Raw genomic sequence first — 19,527 nt, 5'->3', positions numbered from 1 at the left:
GTGTGTGTGTGTGTATTTGTGTGGATGTGAATGTGTGTGTACATGTGTGTATGCGTGTGCATGTATTGGAGATTGAGGGATGACAAAGGTTTCTCTAAGAGATGCAAAGGGCCCATGACTGAACTTAGAATGACCACGTGACCCAAGGGTGACTGGTGCATTTGACCAGCCTTCCAGAGAACGACTGTATTGCAGAACACGGCCTCGGTTGATAGAAGCCTCCAATCAAAGGCACGGAGGACTGCTGAGTTGCTGGTTACTGCCCACAGTAGCCCTGGGGGCTGGGTATAAGCATGAAGGTGAGTGTCACCGCCCAGAGGTATGAACCTACCTCCTTGGCTCGAAGTTGCTCCGTGCTAAGGGTGGGACTCAGCAGGGGCCGGAGAGATGCCAGAAGCCCCCACCATGGCCAGTCCTTGACCTCCAGGAACACAGCCAGGTTCTTCTGGATGCACTGTGCGGCCAGCCTCCGGATCTGCAGAAGGAGAATGTGGGTGTATGGGGTCCACCCACCTGGAAAGGAGGACAAGGAGGACGGAAGACAGAGGGCAAAGCCATGGAGGAAACGGGGCCACAGCCTCTTGTCTATTCTAGCTCATCTACAGCGCAGGCCAGCAGAGGGTGGCCCACGACACGGTGAGCTCTTGCACAAGTACTTGGTCTGGGTGTCGTGGGGGACGCACAGTCATGCATGTTCACCCCAGATCCACAAGCTCAGAATCTGCTGGTCGACACAACACAGTACCTTCAGCTTCTTACACTCCTGGCGAGACAGAAAGCCCCTGCAAGCTGCTTGGAAGAGAAGGATATTCCGGGACACCAGCTTCTCTCGTTGCCTCTCCAGCCTGGAAACCACACCTGCCTTGAGGAAAACCTAGGGAAAGAAGAGGAGGCACAGGTAATGTGTCTGCCTGGCTGGATTTCTGGGGTGCTACTCAGAGCCCATCTCTCTTCTCGTGATGCAGCTGTGGCTTAATGAACGTCTAAAGGATGGAAGTGGTCTTTCTTCCTGTGGCTCCTCCTGCTGCCTCCAGCCCTGGCTACCCAGTGTGCTCCAGGATGCATGTAGCAGGATGGGTGCTGCCCTAGGACTTTTAAAAGGCAGAATCTGGAGCTGGAGATCTGGCTAGGTTGGCAGAGCACCTGCCTAGGAAGCAGGATGTCCTGGAATCCTTCCACGTGGCATGGAACTATGTGTGGGAATTCTAGCACTTGGGTAGAGGAAGCAAGAAAAATCAGAAGTTCAAAGTCATCTTTGGCTAGTAGTGAGTTCAAAGCCAGCCTAGGCTACGTGAGACACTGTCTCAAAACAAAAACAAACAAACAAACAATGACAGGAATACAAAAAAAAGAATACAAAGAAAAAGAAAATCAGGTGCATTCCACCTGATTCTGGAAGAGAGGTGCCTTGGTTTGACAGTCACTACCAGCACAGATGTGTCTAATGTCCTTTGGGACAAATTCACCCCTGGATGGTAGTAAACTCAGTTTCCGAGGCCTCGTTCCAGGCTCTCTTGAGCCCATGCACTTAGGCTGGCCCCAAAATGTTCATTTTTAATCATTGATTATATGATATGATGCCTAGAAACACCCAGATTCAGCATGAAAGGGGTGGAGAGGAATTGGGAAAGAGGCTGTGAAAAGGGGCATCACCCTCCTGGCTCATGCACCCCCTCCCCTGAACTGCTAGGCTCCTGCCAGAGACCACACCTGCCAGGCTTCAGAGCGTCAATCACCACTGCAGCATCCCATGGAATGGTCCATGAACAGACTGCAGGGGACGAGATGCAGTGACTCAGAAGCCCAGGGATGTCTGTCAGTAGAAGTCAAAAGGGAGCAGGTTCTGGGTTTGAGTTAAAGGGATCTGTGAGACCCGAGGCTCTCCAGGCAAGGAGTGTCCTTAACTACACACCCTACAGTTCCGTATACCCTCAGTATACCCTTGGTCCACCTCCCTGCATGCCAAGGAAGGATGTCTTCACGGTGGACTTGACCCAGCCCTATGCATTTGTCAGAAGGACCCAAGGGTGTTATCTTCTCTTATGTCACTGCATGACCCTGAGTTGGTGGCATTGTCAACTAATGGATAATGTTTATTGAGTGCTTAGAACAGACTAGAAGTTGGCAGGCAGGATCATAGAGGATTGCTATTTTGATTTTCATTTTTGTATTGCTTTGTTTTTCCAGACAGGGTTTCTCTGTGTAGCCCTGGCTGTCCTGGAACTCACTCTGTAGACCAGGCTGGCCTTGAACTCACAGAGATCTGCTTACCTCTGCCTCCCAAGTGCAGGGATTAAAGGCGTGCACCACCAGTGCCAGGTGATTTTCCCATTTTATGGAGGGAAAAGCAATGGCCTCCTCAATGTTGGGCCTTGCCAGAGTGCACCGCCGCACTCAGCCTTATACACAGGTTCTGAGATGGACCTCGGGGGTAACACTAATGACTGAGCTGTCTCCCCAGGCCTGGGCATCTAGTTCTCAAAGTCCTTTGCTCTGTCTGTGTCCAGTCTTTAAACTCCAAATTGTCCCATTGTGGAAACCAGTAACTCAATTAATTCGGTAGCTGTTGACTCAGAAAGCTGAAACTCGAACTCGGGATCTGGTTCACACATCAGAAGTTTGAATTCCAAAGGGAATTTGAGACTAACTGGAACAAAGATCTTGCGAGCTCTCCACCCATTCTAATGACGGGGCCCCTTGGTTCACAGGAAGGAGAGAATGAGCTCTGTGAGGGTCCAGCTGTTTCATAGATCAGAGATTGCTGCTGTGAGCCACCAGGAGGACCAGTCTCACTGAAATAGAGACATCAGCCATTCCTGGCTCTCAGATTGCTTAATAATCACTATATTAATTTCACAAGCTGGTGAGTCCCAACACTGCCATTTAAAAAAAATCGATGATCAAAAATGATGACAGCATACTTCATATATTACAGTAGACGGAGGTGCTACCCAGTCCAATATTGATTAAGTATGAGGCTTTCATTTAAAAGATAATTGGAAAGGACTGTGCCCATGGCAGGAGTAAGTCCATAAGTCCTCAGCTCTGTGGAAGCAACTCTCGATCTATGTCTTTCTTTTCTCTCTTTCCCTTTTTGAGAACATGATGTTACTGAGCAGTCCACCTGCATGTGGAATCACACTTGGTCAGAACTGTCAGAGCCCAAAGCACAAACCTTAATAAGGTGTCATGGGCTGGGAAAAATCACAAGGAAAAACCTAAATGATTCCCTTCTCACAGCTTCAGCTGCTTGTCGGATCTGAGCAGAGAGGAGCATCCTGCACCCCACTTCTAAGGAACGCACCAGGGCCCACTTCTGTTCTTGACCCCAAACTGCAAAAAGCCAGGCTTTTCAAAAGGTCTATGTCTTCCCCAGATCAGAGGAGTTTTAGCTCTTTAAAAAAACAAGCACAAAACAGATCTTCCAGTGCCATAAGGATTCCTTAATTTTAATATGTATTTGTGTTCACCTGCATGAGTGTATGTGCGCCACACACAACACGCAGGTGCCAGTAGAGCCCAAAAAAGGGCATTGGATCCCCTGGAATTGGAGTTACAGGCAGTTGTGAGCTACCATGTGGATGCTGGGAACCAAACTCAGGCCTTCTGCAAGAGAAGTGTGTGCTCTTAACCATTAAGCCATCGCTCCACCTCTGAGGGTTTTAGTTCTGTAAGCAATAAAATATGACTTTCTCTGATAAATAGCTCTACCCCACTGATAGATGCTTTCTGTAAGGAACAGTAGCTTGGCCTTGCTAAATGACCCAGGCAGGAGGCAGAGAACAGGTTCCATGCTGCAGATGTGGTAACTGAGGCATGAAACAGTTAGGAAGCTTCGAGTCTGGGCAGGGACAGGGTAGCAGCTTCTCTCTATCCATCAGGATTTTCTGCGGACTCCCCGCTTTCAGTACCAGATTCTACAATGGCAAGATGTTGTACCTGTCCCAAGGAACCCAAACTGGTGCTGAGCCTGGCCTCTCAAAGGTCACCTTGGCCTCCATCACTCCTGGTGAGTACCGAGCATTATACAATGACAATTATGTGCTGTTATAGGCGGTTTAGGCTTCTAGATTGCCAACCCCTGCCGCTGTAAACCACACAGTAGCTTCTGTTCTCTCCCTTGCTCTACTGTGGCTGCTGGGACTGTGGGGACCAATTTCTGTATTCATGAAATAACTGGGTAATTATCTAGCCCAGTGGTTCTCAGACTCCAGCATGCATCTAAGTCGCCTAGAGAGCCTGTGACAACAGCCACTGAGCTCCGCCATGCAGTTTCTGCTCCAGTAGGTCCTGGTGGACTCTGAGGATTTGGGGTTTCTGCAAGCTCCTGGGCAGGATTTCTGCAGATGGACTAGAGGGATGAGTGGGTGGAGCTGAGGAGCGATCCCTACCCACTGAGGTCCTGCTGCTTATTGGTGGAAGTGTGTGTGGGGAGGACCTTGGCATTCTGCAGCCTGCACTCCCTGTGGGTCACTAGAAATGAGTTAGTTACCCAGAGCATAGTCTCCTCATCTGGGAGGAAAAGACAAAAGCATGGAGTCTGTGGCTTGCCGTGAGAGCCCAGGAACAGGCTGGTGTATTCTTACTGCCAGAAACATCCACAAATAACCACGGTGGCAATCTGGTCAAGCCCACAGTGAACTCCCAGCTTGGACAGAGGCCAGAGTGAGATGCTAGTTTGTTTACAACAGATTAGTGAGCAGTGGGCTGAGCCCACCAAGAAGAACACATGTAGGGAAGGTCCACGACCACGGTGTCTACAGGGAGAACAGAGCCCTTCCCCAGGGCTCATACGCACCTGCAGTTGGGTTTTGACCACTCAAGTTAACTGGTTATGCTAACCAATCTGTGAATAACGGGGCAGTAAGACACCCCCCCCTTCCCAGTCTGGGTTCTGAGTTTGTGTGTAGCGTACTGCCTACCACTCACATGGTTCTTGGGTTTGAAAACCTGTGCTCATTTCCCAGACAGCTTCAGAGCTGATAATGAGTGTGCCCCCGCAAAAAAAGACTGAAGGTTCTAGGGTCAAAGTATTCAGGAGCCCTAAAATGCCATGTTTCCTTTCTTGACAATCAACAGCACATGGCATGCTGGGCAGCAGAGACGTCTACAGACATCTCATCAGGCAGGGGAGAGTTTGAGCTTCAACCTTTTGGTTTCTCTCCCCTCAGATCATCCATTCCATTCTCAGGCTATTTCCTCCATCCACTGACTTCAGTGGAGCACCGAGGGCTAGTGGACCGCCGAGGGCTAGAGGACCGCTGAGGGCTAGCGGACCGCCGAGGGCTAGTGGACCGCCAAGGGCTAGCGGACCGCCGAGGGCTAGTGGACCGCCGAGGACTAGGGCTGTGCCACAGCCACTTGCAAATGGGACGGTAGGAGGCCACATCTGCAGAAGCATGCTGCCTTCTGATACAGAGTAGGCATGCAGTTAAGACACCACGTAATTGAGGAAACCAGGTGCATCTTGCTAGCCATCTCCTGGTCAGAACAGCTTTGTTGTTAAGTGTCATTGACATTGAACTGTCAGGTGTCCGCCCACACCGTGTCATCCCACACATGCACAAGAGGGTCTGTGCTGTAGTGTGAACGTGAAGCACCCATCACAGGCTCATGTGTTCCAACATCTGGTCCCCACCAGCTGGTGGTGCTTTGGGGAAAGCTGAAGGAAATGCATCCCTAGGGGGTGGACCTTAAGTTTCATGGGCAGGCTGAACTTCCTGTTCTCTCACAGCTTCCTGACTGCTCATGCAATGTGACCATATAGCCACCCACTCCTGCCACCACCCCTCCCCTGTCATGGCTGACTACAGCCCTGGAATTATAAACCAGAAGAAACCCCTTTCCCAATAAATTGCTTTTGTTGGATATTATGTTGAAACCTGACATCATTAGAACATGGTTTGCATAGCAGTGTTGACACCCTTCCCCATTTGTAGGGACTATGAAAAGAAATGCCCATAAAGGAAGATCTGGGAAAGAAAGGGTCCTCCTCCACCGTGAATATGCCACCTGCATCATAGATATTCATAAGCCCTCCTCCGTCATGAATATGCCACCTGCATCACAGATATTCACAAGCACTTCCTTAAAATCCCAAATCCACTGGGGGGTGGGGGGGTCCCAGCCATGGGGTAGCCTGTTCAAGTCTCTCAAGTGCTTCCTTTGTTCTGATAAATAAACTTCTGCACAAACAGGTAGTCTCCTGCCTGAGCTCTCTCCTTTAAGAATACTTTACAGCTGTAAGCAGTTCCTTCTGGAGCTCAGAATGTCATTCAAAGACCCAAGTGTCAACTCTTCCAGACTCTCGAGGCTCTTGGGCCAGCGAACTCTAAGAATGACATTTCTAGTGTTGTTTCCATCCATGTGGCACCATGTCATCTAGATTTTGGAAGAGGGACAGGGACAGAACTCGTTTGTCCCCTGTAGTCTAGGAAAGAGAGACCCAGAGTGATAATGGGTCACTGGGTGAGACAAGAACTGGGTGCTGAGCTCCTGTCAGGAGCGTGAGTGTCAGTGTCCTTGGCAAGATAGTCACTCACTTGGCTGTGCCCCACGGCCACTGCTTTCTTCTCCAGATCCAGGGTCTGCAAGAGTTCCTCCACTGCCTGCAGGGGCGGAGGTGAGAAGAGAGAAATTCAGATAGCATGGCATAATGAGACCCACGCTGAAGGTCAAGCTCACTGCGTGGCAGGACGCAGGAAGGAGGAGCAAGCAGAGCCCCAACTCAGGGGGGCAAGTGCAGAGAGAAGCATCCCCAGGCCCCTGCTGCACACTGCACACTCCATTGGAACCTCCAGGAGGCCTGCGTGTTTCATCCCCCACCATTCCCATTCCACTGAAGACATCTAAGACTCAAGGTAAAATGATGCGGGCAGCTGCTGCCAAGATACAGATATCTGTATCTGTGCCCATCTATCCCAACCTCAGCCACACAGGGGGAGCCTGTGTTTGCCATCTCCTTGTTCCTCCATGCTTACAGTGAGGACTCAGTGAACGTGGGGAAGGGGAGGTAGAAGAAGCGGGGAGAGCAGTGGGAGGAGTCGGAGAGATCCAGACAGAGGTCAAAGGAGACAGTTCCCTGCAGGGTAGACATGAATTCCTATGGAATCTTCCTTTTGTCTAATAGTCACAGAAACTGTGAGATAACCTGCTAGACTGTGGTCCCTCAGCTTGCCCCGCCCCATGTGACCACCATCACCTCCCATTCTGCTGTTCCTATGTGTGCCCCCCATAGATTGTCTGAAAGGCTGTTATCAGAATAAACTACCATGAGCAACTGTAAAACTTAGGAGGAAGTGGGGGGGGGCAGCAACTGAGTGAAATAGCTGCCAGCCTGAAGGCCAGGGGCATCATGGGATACTTCCTGAGACACCCCCTAAAATTGTTTGTTGAAAAATCTAGTCCCAGATCACAATTGGCTTCCTCTCCTGGAGCCCGGGAAAAGCCTCCTATTATAGCCCTCCCCCTCCACTCTGAGTGGTTTCATTTATTATATTTTAGCCAAAAAAAAATGTTCCAAGGGAGTTGAAGGCAGCCAAGACACATAAAGCCAATATACCCAAATATAACATCTCTTCTCTCTGCACAGGAAGAAAAGCATGGTAAAAATGGCTGAGGGCAAGATGGATCGGGAAAGCGGAACCCCAGGTAGAGACATTTTTCTGCGTCTCTTTTAGAGGCAAAGGCTAGAGTGTGTGCGTTTGGAGAAAGGGCGTGCGGATCTAGGGTTAATCCCAGCACTTTGCGGGGCTGAGGCAGGAGGATTGTGAGCTTAAGACCACTCTCGGGTACCTAGAAACACCCTGACTCAAGCGACAAGACCTGGAACTGCATCCACCTGGGGCCAGGTCTTACTTTGCTCATCCATGAAAAGATCTGAGGCCAGTACTTGACTGCCAGCCTCGGTCTCCTTCTGAAAAGACGGAGGAATGGACCTCAGCTGTCTGTGGGACCTCACATACCGTTTGATCCACAGGAATCACACCAGGATAAGTTGGGCACCAAATGCACACAACCCTGGGAGAGGTTCTAACACGCGAGAAATTTTGTATTCTAAGCTGCAGTATAGACGCCACCTAACAGTGCACTCAGACGCCATAGGAACGAAGGACGAATCTCTAGTTCTTGATTTTCTTAGAATCCTTCAGATGTGAACAACAACAAAAAAAAACCAGCCCTAGAAAATAATGTGTCTGCTTTTTTGACTTCGGAGAGAGGCCTTTGAGAGAGCTCTGGTCCAGCTGATGGAAAGCAAGTGAGTGATGTGTCTCTGATCCCCTCCCTGGACTGCAAAGTGATGATAATAGCCCTGTCTAGACCTTAAAGACCCCAGGGAGGCTTCATTGAGAAAATAGGAAAAGGAATTTGTAAATGACTTTGTACTTAATTATTTAATTGCTGTTTGTGTTGTCTTCATTAATATTAATATATAATTGAACCATATGGAAATGCTCTTTGTTTAGGCCAGATATCAATTATTTAATTTAGTTCAACACAGTGCAATCATTGTCCAACAGCCTGTTATATAAAAAAAAATAAGAAAAATGTGGCAGGGATCCAGGTTGCTATGTCGAATGGTGTCATTGTCACGTCAGCTCTTCCACAGACACCCAAGCCTCATACAGCATGGAATGCTGGTCTGTGAGTGAAATGTGGGCCATTTTACTCCAAAGAAGCATAGTTTAGTAATAGCACACGCCTTTAATCCCAGCACTTGGGAGGCAGAGGAAGGTGGATCTCTATGAATTCCAGGCCAGTTTGACCTACACAGAATTCCAGGCCTTCTGGTCAACATAGTGAGTTCTAGTCAGCCAGGACTACATAGAGACCCTGCCTTAAAAAAGAAACAGTGTTCAGCCCGCCTTCTGATCTCAAGTACTTTTCCAATGGCCTGTGCATAATTTGTATCCAAGCCTTTGCAATACCTTCACCTTCACCAAGGAAGCAACTGAGGCCCGGTGCAATGGGAAGGGTAATGCCCCAGGAAAGGATGCCATAGGATCCAGGAACTGATGCATGAACCTGCTCTCTCCTCTCTGATGCTGGTATCCAGCCCAGATCCTCCACTCCCTGGCTGTGTGACCCTGGGCAACCTTCTCCTGTCTGGTCCTCAGTACATGGGGTCACACACCTGGCTTAAGGAAGGAGACTTACAGAAGTCACAGGACTGATATGCAAGAGAAATTCCCAAAATGGTAGAGCAAGGAGCTTCCAGACCCCTCTCTGTTCTGCACAACCATCATGACAATGGCTACAATTTAATAAAGGAGCAAATTCAGCACTCAGCAAATTGAACAAAAAGATTTAACAAAATGAGAACCAATGGCTCCAGGAAGTCTGCTGAAGGCTAGGTCGGGGCAGTGGGAGCTGGCAGCCATCCTGACTGGGGCTCTTCCATCCCACTCCCTGCACCCCAATCAGTTCTGACTGTGCAGTGGGACCACCAGGTGAGTCACACAAAGAAAGCAGCAAATTCTCAGTCAGAACGGGATCACAGATACAGTGCAAGGCCTGGCTAGCCTATATCCCAGGCAGGGTCAGAAGCTGCCAGGAGCTCGGTAGCAGTAGTAGCAGCAGCAGGTAGGGACAGTCACAGCCAAGACGGCTGTTCTAACAGAAGCAAGTGGACTCTACAACCAGAAACCTCACAGGTTGTAGGAAAAGGAACACAGCCAGTGGGCTTCCAAAGTACCTTTGTATTTCTTTATTGTTTCTATTGAGCTATATATTTTTCTTAACTCCTCTCCATTCTTTTCTCCCCCCCCCTCCCATAGTTCCCATGCCCCCAATTTACTCTGGATATCTTGTCTTTTTCTACTTCCCATGTAGATTAGATCCATTTATGTCTCTCTTGGGGTCCTCGTTGTTGTCTAGGTTCTCTGGGATTGTGATTTGTAAGCTGACTTTCTTTGCTTTATGTCTAAAAGCCATTTATGAGTGAGTACATATGATATTTGTCTTTCTGGGTCTGGGTTACCTCACTCAATATGATGTTTTCTAGATCTATCCATTAGACCGCAAATTTCAAAATGTCAAGTACCTTTGTATTTCTGACTCTATGCTAAAGACAAGAACAAGAGCCATGGGTGTGGGTGTAGGAAGAGAAAAGACAGACAGCTGTGGACCCTGGAGTGCAATGCTGACACCCCAGATGCAGACAGCTCTCCTGTTGTACCCAGACTCATCAGTAAAATAGAAATATGTACAGAACAACCTCTGCAGCCCCGAAGATGGATACAGATGTGGCCCTCACTGGGGAGGAGCCAGGCCAAACAATAAAACCATGAACCTTAAAGAGCAGGTAGACACCAGGGGCTCACACTAGTCAGGACAAGTTGCCAGATGGTTAGGTAAAAACCTGTGCCCAAAGTCATTGTCTAAGACACCCAGGTTTCAACAAAAATGAAAACACACACACACAACAACAACATTCCCAGAAGTTATGACTCCTACTGGGGGAAGGAGGGTGTGGCCAACAGAATAGACCTGCTCGGCTCAGAATTTGTACTTAGCGTGCAGATTTCCAAGTATTCATTGTAGTATTCTCTGTTCAAAGACCTGAGAAAAGTGCCACTTCGTGAGTTAAAAGACAGAGCAGGCTGTAGGTGACTGTGTGGCAGACTCCCTGCTGAGCATGATCAGGGGCTGGGTTTGATCCCCAGCACCAAAAAAATTCATGTACAGATATAAATGGCTGAAAACTACATATGGAAATTCTTAACTTTGAAAAAAAAATCAAACAGCTAAAATGACAGCTTCCCCGTGGGGCTCAACCGCAGATCCAGGCTGGCAGGTGAGCTGGTGAGTTGGGAGTGACCTAACTTGAAGAACAGAGAAAGGCAGGAATAAAGAAAACTGAGTTACACCTGGCAACAGAGCCATGTCCAGGGTCTGCATGGTAGAGTCTCGGAAAGGAGAGGAGAAGGGGGAGAAAATGGGACAAAGGGCCATGGCTTCAAATTTGCCCAAATCTTACTCCTTCCAAAAATTACAAACAAGATGATGTGCTGGACAATGACCTATAGGCTGAAATAACCCCTTTGCTCCCTAAGTTGCTTTTGCTCAAGGTGTTTGTCACAGCCATGGAAGCAAACTAGAATGGTGATGTTCAGAAGGCTGTGGGATTACATAACAAACAAGTCGGGAGGGAAAAGGCCCTGCCAATCAAGCCCTCTACACCTTACAGAGCTGTGCTCCCAGTCCTCCCAAAACAAAATGACTCAGAACTCTGCCCGGGCACACACAGGCTGGGGAGTCACTATTATCAGATCTTGTATTTGTATTAAAGGCTGGAAGAAATAATGACTCAAACCTTTAAAGATTCAAGAACAGCAGAAAGCATAAACATGAAAGAACAAGGGAATGGTGTGAGCCTGTGTGGTGCCAGCACTTGGGAGGCAGAGGCAGGCTGATCTCTAGGATCTGAGGCCAGCCTGGTCTACACTGTGAGTTCCAGGACAGACAGGGCTACATAGTGAGACCCTGTCTCAAAGAAGAAAATACTATAAAAATATGTTAATGGGGGGCTGGAGAGATGGCTCAGCGGTTAAGAGCACTGCCTGCTCTTCCAAAGGTCCTGAGTTCAATTCCCAGCAACCACATGGTGGCTCACAACCATCTGTAATGAGGTCTGGTGCCCTCTTCTGGCCTTCAGGCATACACACAGACAGAATACTGTATACATAATAAATAAATAAATATTTAAAAAAAATATGTTAATGGATTTAAAAGATAAAAGATTAAATGAAAGAAAATATAAAATTGTATTAATGGACTTAATTTGTACATGTAACACTGGCACAGAGGTGTCACAAGGAGGTGGATCCGTGAAACACTCTTTCTTGAACCAGAAGTAGGTTAATATTAAACTGAATGAAGATACACTCTATTGTCTCTGGAACATTGCCAGCTTCCTCAGACAGTCCATGAGAAGAGCAACCGAGTTAATACAAAGTACATCAGACAGCTGTTTGCAAGGGATTCAGACCAGAGCCCAATGAAAGGGGCAAAAATGGACAAAGCAACACCCTTCAAATGGCGAGCATAACAGAGATGACATTGGCACCAACACAAACAAAACTGGACTCAAGCCAAACCTATTACTACAAACGGCGAGGGACATGTCCAGTGATGAAAGGGTTAACCCTCCAGCCAGACAGGCAAATTATTTCAGCACCTAGCCAGAAAGTCCCAAGACATGAGAAGCAGAAAATGGATAAAATTAAAGAAAAGCAAGACAGCTCAACATTAGTGGCCAGGGGCATTAACACCTGTCTCTTAATAATTGATAGATCAATTAGATATAAAAATTCTGCCCTAGAGTTTTGTCAAGAGCTTCCTGTGTCCTGGAAATCAGGGAAGGATGTAGCCAGGAGGGCTCACACGGAGCTACAAAATCCTGAGAACAACTCGGGGCTGTGCTGGACGCTGCTCTGAGCTCACCTTAGTTCAGATGGCTACCAGTTAATAGGCTTCAATCCTTAGAAAGCCGTGGGGGAAGATTCAGTTTGAAGCCCAAGCCTCCAGCTCTAAGGCTCGCTCATCTAGAACTCGTGCATCCCTCCCTTGCACACTGACCACATCCTGGTTGAAGGTAGACTGCTCCATTTAACTCCCAGGGTGCTGACTAAGCAGAATGCCAAGAGGCACACCAAGGAACACCCCACACATGTGATGGCATTGGCTCGTGTGATGGAGAAAAACATTGATTGGAAGAATGTCCATGGTGAGAACCCAGCAAATGAGAGGGGAAGTGGTGGAATTCATTTCCAGAGAGCTGCTCTCCCCAGGATGAGAGCAGCAAATTCAGCACACTGAGTGTGGACAGCTCCCAGTGGGGGAGGGGTGGGGCAAAAGAACCGACTTCAGGTGGACACTGAGCAAGCAGCCTCCTGGCCCTGCTGCTGGAGATGTGAGCCATTTCTTCCACCACCTTCTTTCTCTGCCAAGACAGCCTGTGCCCAGTTTCCTCCCTTCAGTTGCTTCTCGCGGGTCCTCACAGAGAGAAAGGGGTACAACCACAGTGACGGTCAATGTTTTTAATTAATTAATTTTAAATGTATGTGTCTGTGTGTCCGAGTGAGTGTATGTGCGCCAGGTACCAGCAGGTACCATGGAAGCCAAAAGAAGCTATTGGATCCCTCAGTGATGGAGCTGCAGGGGTGGTGAGCTGCCCAGTGTGGGTGCTGGGAACTGAACCTGGGTCCTCTGCAATTGCAGTAAGTGCGCTTCATGGGAGAACAATCTTTCTACCCATAATAATTATTTTTAATGCTCTGCATAAGGACCTAGAGTCAGAGTCTGGGTCTGAGCCCCAGCTGTCTCTGCCTGGCTCTGCAGTCCTGCTTCAGCCTCCTCTGCTGAGAAATGAATCCCCTGAGCAGAAGGCTTTGTCTTGGAACACTGTCTCAGGCTAGAACTCTACCACCTTGTGTCTTGTGGATGAGCATGAACTGATCTGTCTACCTCTACCTCCTTAGTGTTGGGGTCACAGGCATGCACCCCAACACCAGGAAGCTATTTTGTGATGTGTGTGTGTGCAGACACCCAGAATGAGAGCACTTCTCCGAGGAGCCAGCACAACTTGCAGAGACACCACAAGTCCGGCACAAGGGGGACTCACTAGGGCCCATTTTCTACCCTGGCAAGAATCCCCTCTGCTGCCGTCTAGCGTCTAATGTCGACAGTGACCTTTCCTAGCTGTCAGACCTGTCTCACGCAATCCTGAGGTCTTAACCAGGCTGCGTGCAGAGCCTTCTGGCTTGCCCACCAGAGTACATACTCATGCATAATTCATAGCCCATCTCGTTGCCTGACAAATGAATATTTATCAGCTTTTTCATAAGAGGCAGGATGGTGTTTTCTTTCTTTGCTACCAAAATTCTATGCCCCAGCAAATGAAATTTGTGAACAAATAAAAAAAAAAGGAATGAGAAGCAAAAAATACTTCCAAGCAAGTCTGCCGCGCTGGTATTTTCCATTCTCTGGCGCCTATGTATGGAGGTGGATTTGGTTTAGTCACAACAGAGTCCTGCTGACTTGTCCAGAGTCCAAATGCTGCCATGAGCAGTGCCCGTCACCACACAGGAAGTTCCCTCAGGTCCCAGCCTTTCTCATTTCCCACTGCACAGGAAACCCAGAGTCTCTAGCACTGTGGCCCCTCTTTGTGGTGGTCATGCGTGGACCAACGAGAAAAGACCTCACCTGCTGATCGGTTCAGAGCCAAACTAAATTATGGGGTTTCCAAAATTCAGAGAAGGGAAGAGGCACCCAGAAGGAGCTGGAGGTGCCCTGAGTCCTGGGTACAGTGGGCAGAAGCCAAGAAGTCTAAGACTGTGACTCTGTTTACCCTTCCAACCTTAAGGTTCACTGAGGATGACAAGGTGGAAGATTCCAAGTACAGTCGGGCACACGCGCCCGAGCACACACACACACACACACACACACACGCACACGCACACGCACACGGAGGGGATGATTCAGCATGGCTGTGACAGTCTGTGGATCACCCACTCGCTAGCCTGACCCTGAAAGATGCTGCATCGGCCACCACTGCTGCTGCTATTGACGGAAGCAGTTAACGTGCTGCCGCTGTTCCCACTCTAAAGGTAAAGAGACTGAGGCAGACAGATAGTCACCTACCTGAGTGACAGCTGAAGTTACACGTGTCTGACTCCAAGTCCCACAAAATTTCATCGACCCTCCCCTGCAACTTAGAAGCTGACTTTCCAGGAACAAGCCCATGAACTCACGTGGAATTCACTTCTAAGGGCCTGACAGTTGCTTCATCTTTTTAAGGACCTCGTTTGCCAAAGAGACTGAACGTACTAGCTTCTCAGGGATGCCATGTGATGCCACCAGGCTCTAACCATTGACAAGCCCACGGTCATTCATCATGGGACAGCTCCAGTGTAGAGAGTGAGGGGTGAGAAGCAAAGATGAGGTTTTCATGGATTTAGAGCAGGATTGGAAACAGAAAAATGAGGGTGAAAGTACCAATATAGATTGTGTGTGTCTGCGTGTGTACGCACATACGTATATGCCTGTGTGCATCTATGTGTGTGTACAAGCATGTGACTTGTGTGTGCCTGTGTATGACCTCCTCACATACACATGAACGCTTGCGTGTGCATACACACATGTGTGTATCCAGCTGTCTGGTTAAAATTATTGAGTACTTGCTGGGAAACTTAATTTCAGTTAAGGGCAGGGACTCCTGAGATGCCAGAGCAAGAAGACTTGATGCTGAGTGTCCCTGAGCTGGGGTGGACAGCAAAGGATCCATCCGAGAGTGTCCTCTGCAAAGAGGACAGCCGGTTCAAAGGCCCTGTGATGGCCTGTTGATCACATTCTCGTGTGGGGTGCTCCTCAAACATTCCCATGGGCCACCCCAGGGTGAGGGTTCTGTGCTGCCACAGTCCTTGTGAGGTGGGACACGGGGCACACCACTCTATTTTCTCTTATTCTTTCCTGTGCACACTCATGACGGTTTCAGGAGGGCATTCTGGGTAGGGTGAGGTCTGACTCAAATCACAGGCTACTCCCCACAGCCCTCAAACCCCACTCTTAGATCCCTGCTCCAGCTGCTCTTGAACAGTCCACGCAGAACAGTGGTCACGTGGGAACATCTGGGCTCCCCTGCTTGTGAGCCAAGCTCACATACCTTTCTCTCGTCCAGTCCCTCAGAGGTCGAGTCAAGCTTCTTCAGTAGCAGAGGGTCCAGAACCTGGAACCGACGGCGGAACTGAGCAAGCCCCATGTGTTCAGCGTAACCTGGGGACACAGCAGGCAGTCACGAGTGGGAAGACACAGGCAGCGCTGGGAGGCAGTGCTCAGCACTAACGACAGCTCACGTGTTCCTACTCTCGGGCTTCACTGCAAACACCTCCTCCATCACAAGACCTTCTGGAAAACTCTACAGCATCTTCCCAGGGCTGTCAGATAACTCTCTCTCTCTCAATAGCTCTTGAATACCAACACCCTTCCCTCCAGAGTTCCACAGGACATGCATCTCCGTTCACCCAATGGGAAGGATGACTAAAGCCTTTGTACACTGACCAGAGCACCGTGTTTCTCATATAATCTAAGGGGTGAGAAAAGTACTGGGCATAGACAGGAGCTGCCATACACACCACATGCATATACACACCACACATATCACATAAACACATATCACATACACACCAGACACACACACATACTCATACAGACACAAACACACCACACACATATAACATCACACCCACATGCATACACACGAACTCATGAATACACACACATATACTCACGCAGACACAATCACATACATGTATACATATACACATACTCTATGAGGCAGCCACACCTGCTGTCAGGCAGGCAGGTCTATTGGCTGTGGGGCCCGGCTGCCAGCTGTGAACCCCTTCTTTTCCCCGTGACGTTATTCACTTCCTCCATCTGTGCCGATGCTCTCGGTGTTCAGTAGGGAGTGGGGTGTCTCATCTTTGTCTTTAACGACCCCCAGCTTCTCTGTCAAATGTCCCACTATTGACGTGGGATTTGCAGTGACCACAACATAGGACATCATAGACCACAGGACATTATACACACAGGCCACACGAGACTGCTGCCCGGCCTCTGCAGAGAGTGGCTGAGCTCAGATCTTTGAAGCCCAAGTGGTAGAAAACAATGGGAGCGATTTCAGATCAAACTTGATGCAGAAACCACAGGCACGGGGTGGCATGCTAAACAGATCTGCACACTCTTTTCTTTGCTGAAAACCCCACATCCCCTGCCGCTCCATCACCCAGCTGTACCTGGCAGACGCTGAGTGGTCAGCGAAGGCAGCTGTGACCTTCCCTGGAGGAGTGTTAGCTCTGCCCCCAGCCTGACCCCACTCCCAGAAACCCCAGCTCTGTACCTCCCTGATCTTACCCTGATTTTACCCTGTGGTCCCTCTTCTAACTGCCCCCCTCCACCGCCAAATGGCTGCCAGTTCTTCCACCTCTGGACCTGATTATTATTTTACCTCTGCTGGGGTACCCCACCCCTAAGAGTAGGAAAGTCCCCTAGGTACCCATGAGCCTCTTGCCTCTGCACCTCATCTTGTCACCCCGCATGCAGAGATCTTCACACTGGCTTACAGTCTGAAACCTTAAACTGTGACTCGTTTTGGGGATGTCTACTCTTCCCATGATGGGTGTAAAGGCTGGGCCTAGCCCTCTGGAGCCAGAAGCAATTCTGGAAGCCACATGGGAAGTCAGGGACACCTGATATCCTGGTGCTCCTTATCCCTGCAGTGTGAGCCTGAGGAATCCTATTTTGAACCTCAGTTGCTTCATCCATAAAATGGGAAGCAGATACAGTTTTTCTCACTGTGTGCACTGCGCAGGACCCATAATGGGTGCTTGTGTTCTGTGTCTCTCTGACATACAATGAATGTTCCTGTCCTGTGGCTGACTAGTGCATAGTGGGTGCCGCCAGGACAAGGGCCCCTTGTTCCCACCTGTTTCTTACCTGCCCTGTGCAGTCTTAATGCCTCTAGGATATGACAGCCTGCGAGTTGAACCCTCAGGGCCGGAATGTCCAGAGCTGGGGGCTTGTTGGCTCCGCCTTGGTCTCCACCAGGCTGTGGAGGCGATGGAGTCCCCTGCCCAGTCTTGCTTTCCACTGAGGTTGGCACAAGGCAGTGGATGAAGTGTAGCTGAGACCGACTCAGCAAACTGATGAGAGCATCCTGGGACCAAAGCAGACAGGATCAGAGCTGATGTCTCAAGGGGAAGTGGACAGGCACACATCGCCTGGACATCCCTGGGGAGGCCCTGTGTCCCACACCCAAGACATTGTGCTTATGCTGGTCTATGTTTGGGAAAAATAAGTGGCCGGCCTGGTGGACACAGCTGGGGAAACTGAGGCATGGGAGAAGTCAGTGTGTGTGACTAGGTCACAGAGACACCCCCAGCAAAGGAACTATGACTGGAACCCAGGACTTAGTACTTGGGGTTAATATTTTGTGAGGGTTTCGTTTTTCAAACATATTCTTCCCGTGGTCTGCAATCTACAACCACGGTTCTCATTCACGCTCAGCCTGCTCAGTCCAAAGCTCACATCTGTCAGCAGGTTAAAGTAGCATGTTCAAACGGATGCAGGATCCGGCTGCCTGAACCCCGCCAGAGGGGGTGACTCAGGGAGAAAGGCAAGTGGAACTAGTCTGACAGTTCAGACAAAGGGGCAATGCCCCCCACCAAGGTCCTCGGCTCAACACCAAATGCCCAAGCCTCTGGCCTTGGACCTAGGTGAGTCATTTCTCAGTGGTGGCCATGGCCACGATTCTCCAAGACTTGGAACCTCTGTGTCCCTCCCAGTAGAGCAGGGGAAACCTATCTCTGTGGTTTTGCAGGATGCAATAAAAGTGAGCAACCTGGTGGGGTGGTGGTCCATGTGATAAAGGTCCAAGGTCACATGGGTCATAGCCTAGCTCACCCACTCACCATCTGCAGCTTGATCTGGGCACAGGGAGCCTTCCTCTTCAGTGCAGCAACGCTGGTGGCAAAAGCCCTCCGCACCACACGACTCCGGTACAGAGCCTGCTGGGAGGTGCCCTCAAGCCCTGCCACCGCACGGCACATAGGAGGCAGCTTGGCCCGGGCCTGGAAGAGGTTCTGCAGCTCCTCCCTAGTGAGGAAGAGAGAGGGGGTTTCAATAGACTCTCTGGTAAGCTCGGCCACGTGGAAGGAAGGCATGAGTACCTCTGTTCACAACCCTTCTGTCTCAGAAATGCTGGCTCCCTCCTGAGCAACTCCCTCCCCTGCCCATGAGAATCTCCCTCCTGGCAATCCTATGAAGCCCCTTCCGTCCTGAAGGCATAGCCATGTTAATTATCCCTAGAGTGGGCCAGGTATACAGTAGGTGCCAACTTTATGACTGTAGGGATGAATGACTCGCTACTACAAGACAATAATGAAGTGCCCAGGCTTACACCTAAAGAGTCTCCACCTCCTCTCAGCCTCCCCACAACCGGCCTCTTCCAGCAGGTATTGCAAGACTGGCTGGCTACTAAGGCTGAACCCAAGCTGGTTTTGCTCAAGGGCAGAGATACAGAACCAACTCAGGTGCCCAACAGAGAAATGGATAAAGAAATATGGCTTGTATCACAACAGAATTCTTTGTGAGTCATGCGGAAGAATGGAGTTAGGCCATTTTCAGAAAAATAGCTATCACTGGAAATAATCACATTAAAAGACCTCAGGCAATCTCAGAAAGACGAGATCACTGTTTTCTCTTATCTGTGGACCCCAGACCTGATGGAAGCGTAAGGTCATATGTGTTCTGATTCCTGACAATAGAAGCAAATCCATCTGGGAGCATAAAGGACTATTGGATTAAAAGCATGAAGAGGTAGCAAGATTTGACAGGGGTGTGGTGTATGGTACCCAACATCGAAATCTAACCAGGATACTGACACAGCACCCAGGAGCCACAAGCTTGGGATGGAGATGGCAGGTGCTCCCAACCCCAGCCCTGACCTGATTTGTGACCCTATCCAAC

General features: G+C 49.4%; 1 protein-coding gene across 1 annotated transcript in view; it reads right to left on the bottom strand.

The window, feature by feature from the left end:
* Myo18b (myosin XVIIIB) overlaps positions 1-19,527 on the bottom strand; it is a 191,843-nt gene that overhangs the window by 125,910 nt on the left and 46,406 nt on the right. The window contains exons 18-23 of the mRNA XM_038344547.1: positions 18,471-18,654; positions 17,497-17,716; positions 15,661-15,774; positions 6,543-6,604; positions 746-874; positions 332-475 (exon numbers count right to left, since the gene is read on the bottom strand). Coding sequence (XP_038200475.1) covers positions 332-475; positions 746-874; positions 6,543-6,604; positions 15,661-15,774; positions 17,497-17,716; positions 18,471-18,654 — 853 coding nt within the window. The remainder of the gene's footprint in view (positions 1-331; positions 476-745; positions 875-6,542; positions 6,605-15,660; positions 15,775-17,496; positions 17,717-18,470; positions 18,655-19,527) is intronic.

The sequence above is a fragment of the Arvicola amphibius genome, chromosome 10 (assembly GCF_903992535.2).
Source record: "Arvicola amphibius chromosome 10, mArvAmp1.2, whole genome shotgun sequence".
In the NCBI taxonomy this organism is placed as follows: domain Eukaryota; kingdom Metazoa; phylum Chordata; class Mammalia; order Rodentia; family Cricetidae; genus Arvicola; species Arvicola amphibius.
Note: the sequence above shows the minus strand (reverse complement) of the source record. Positions and strands in the feature narration are given on the sequence as shown.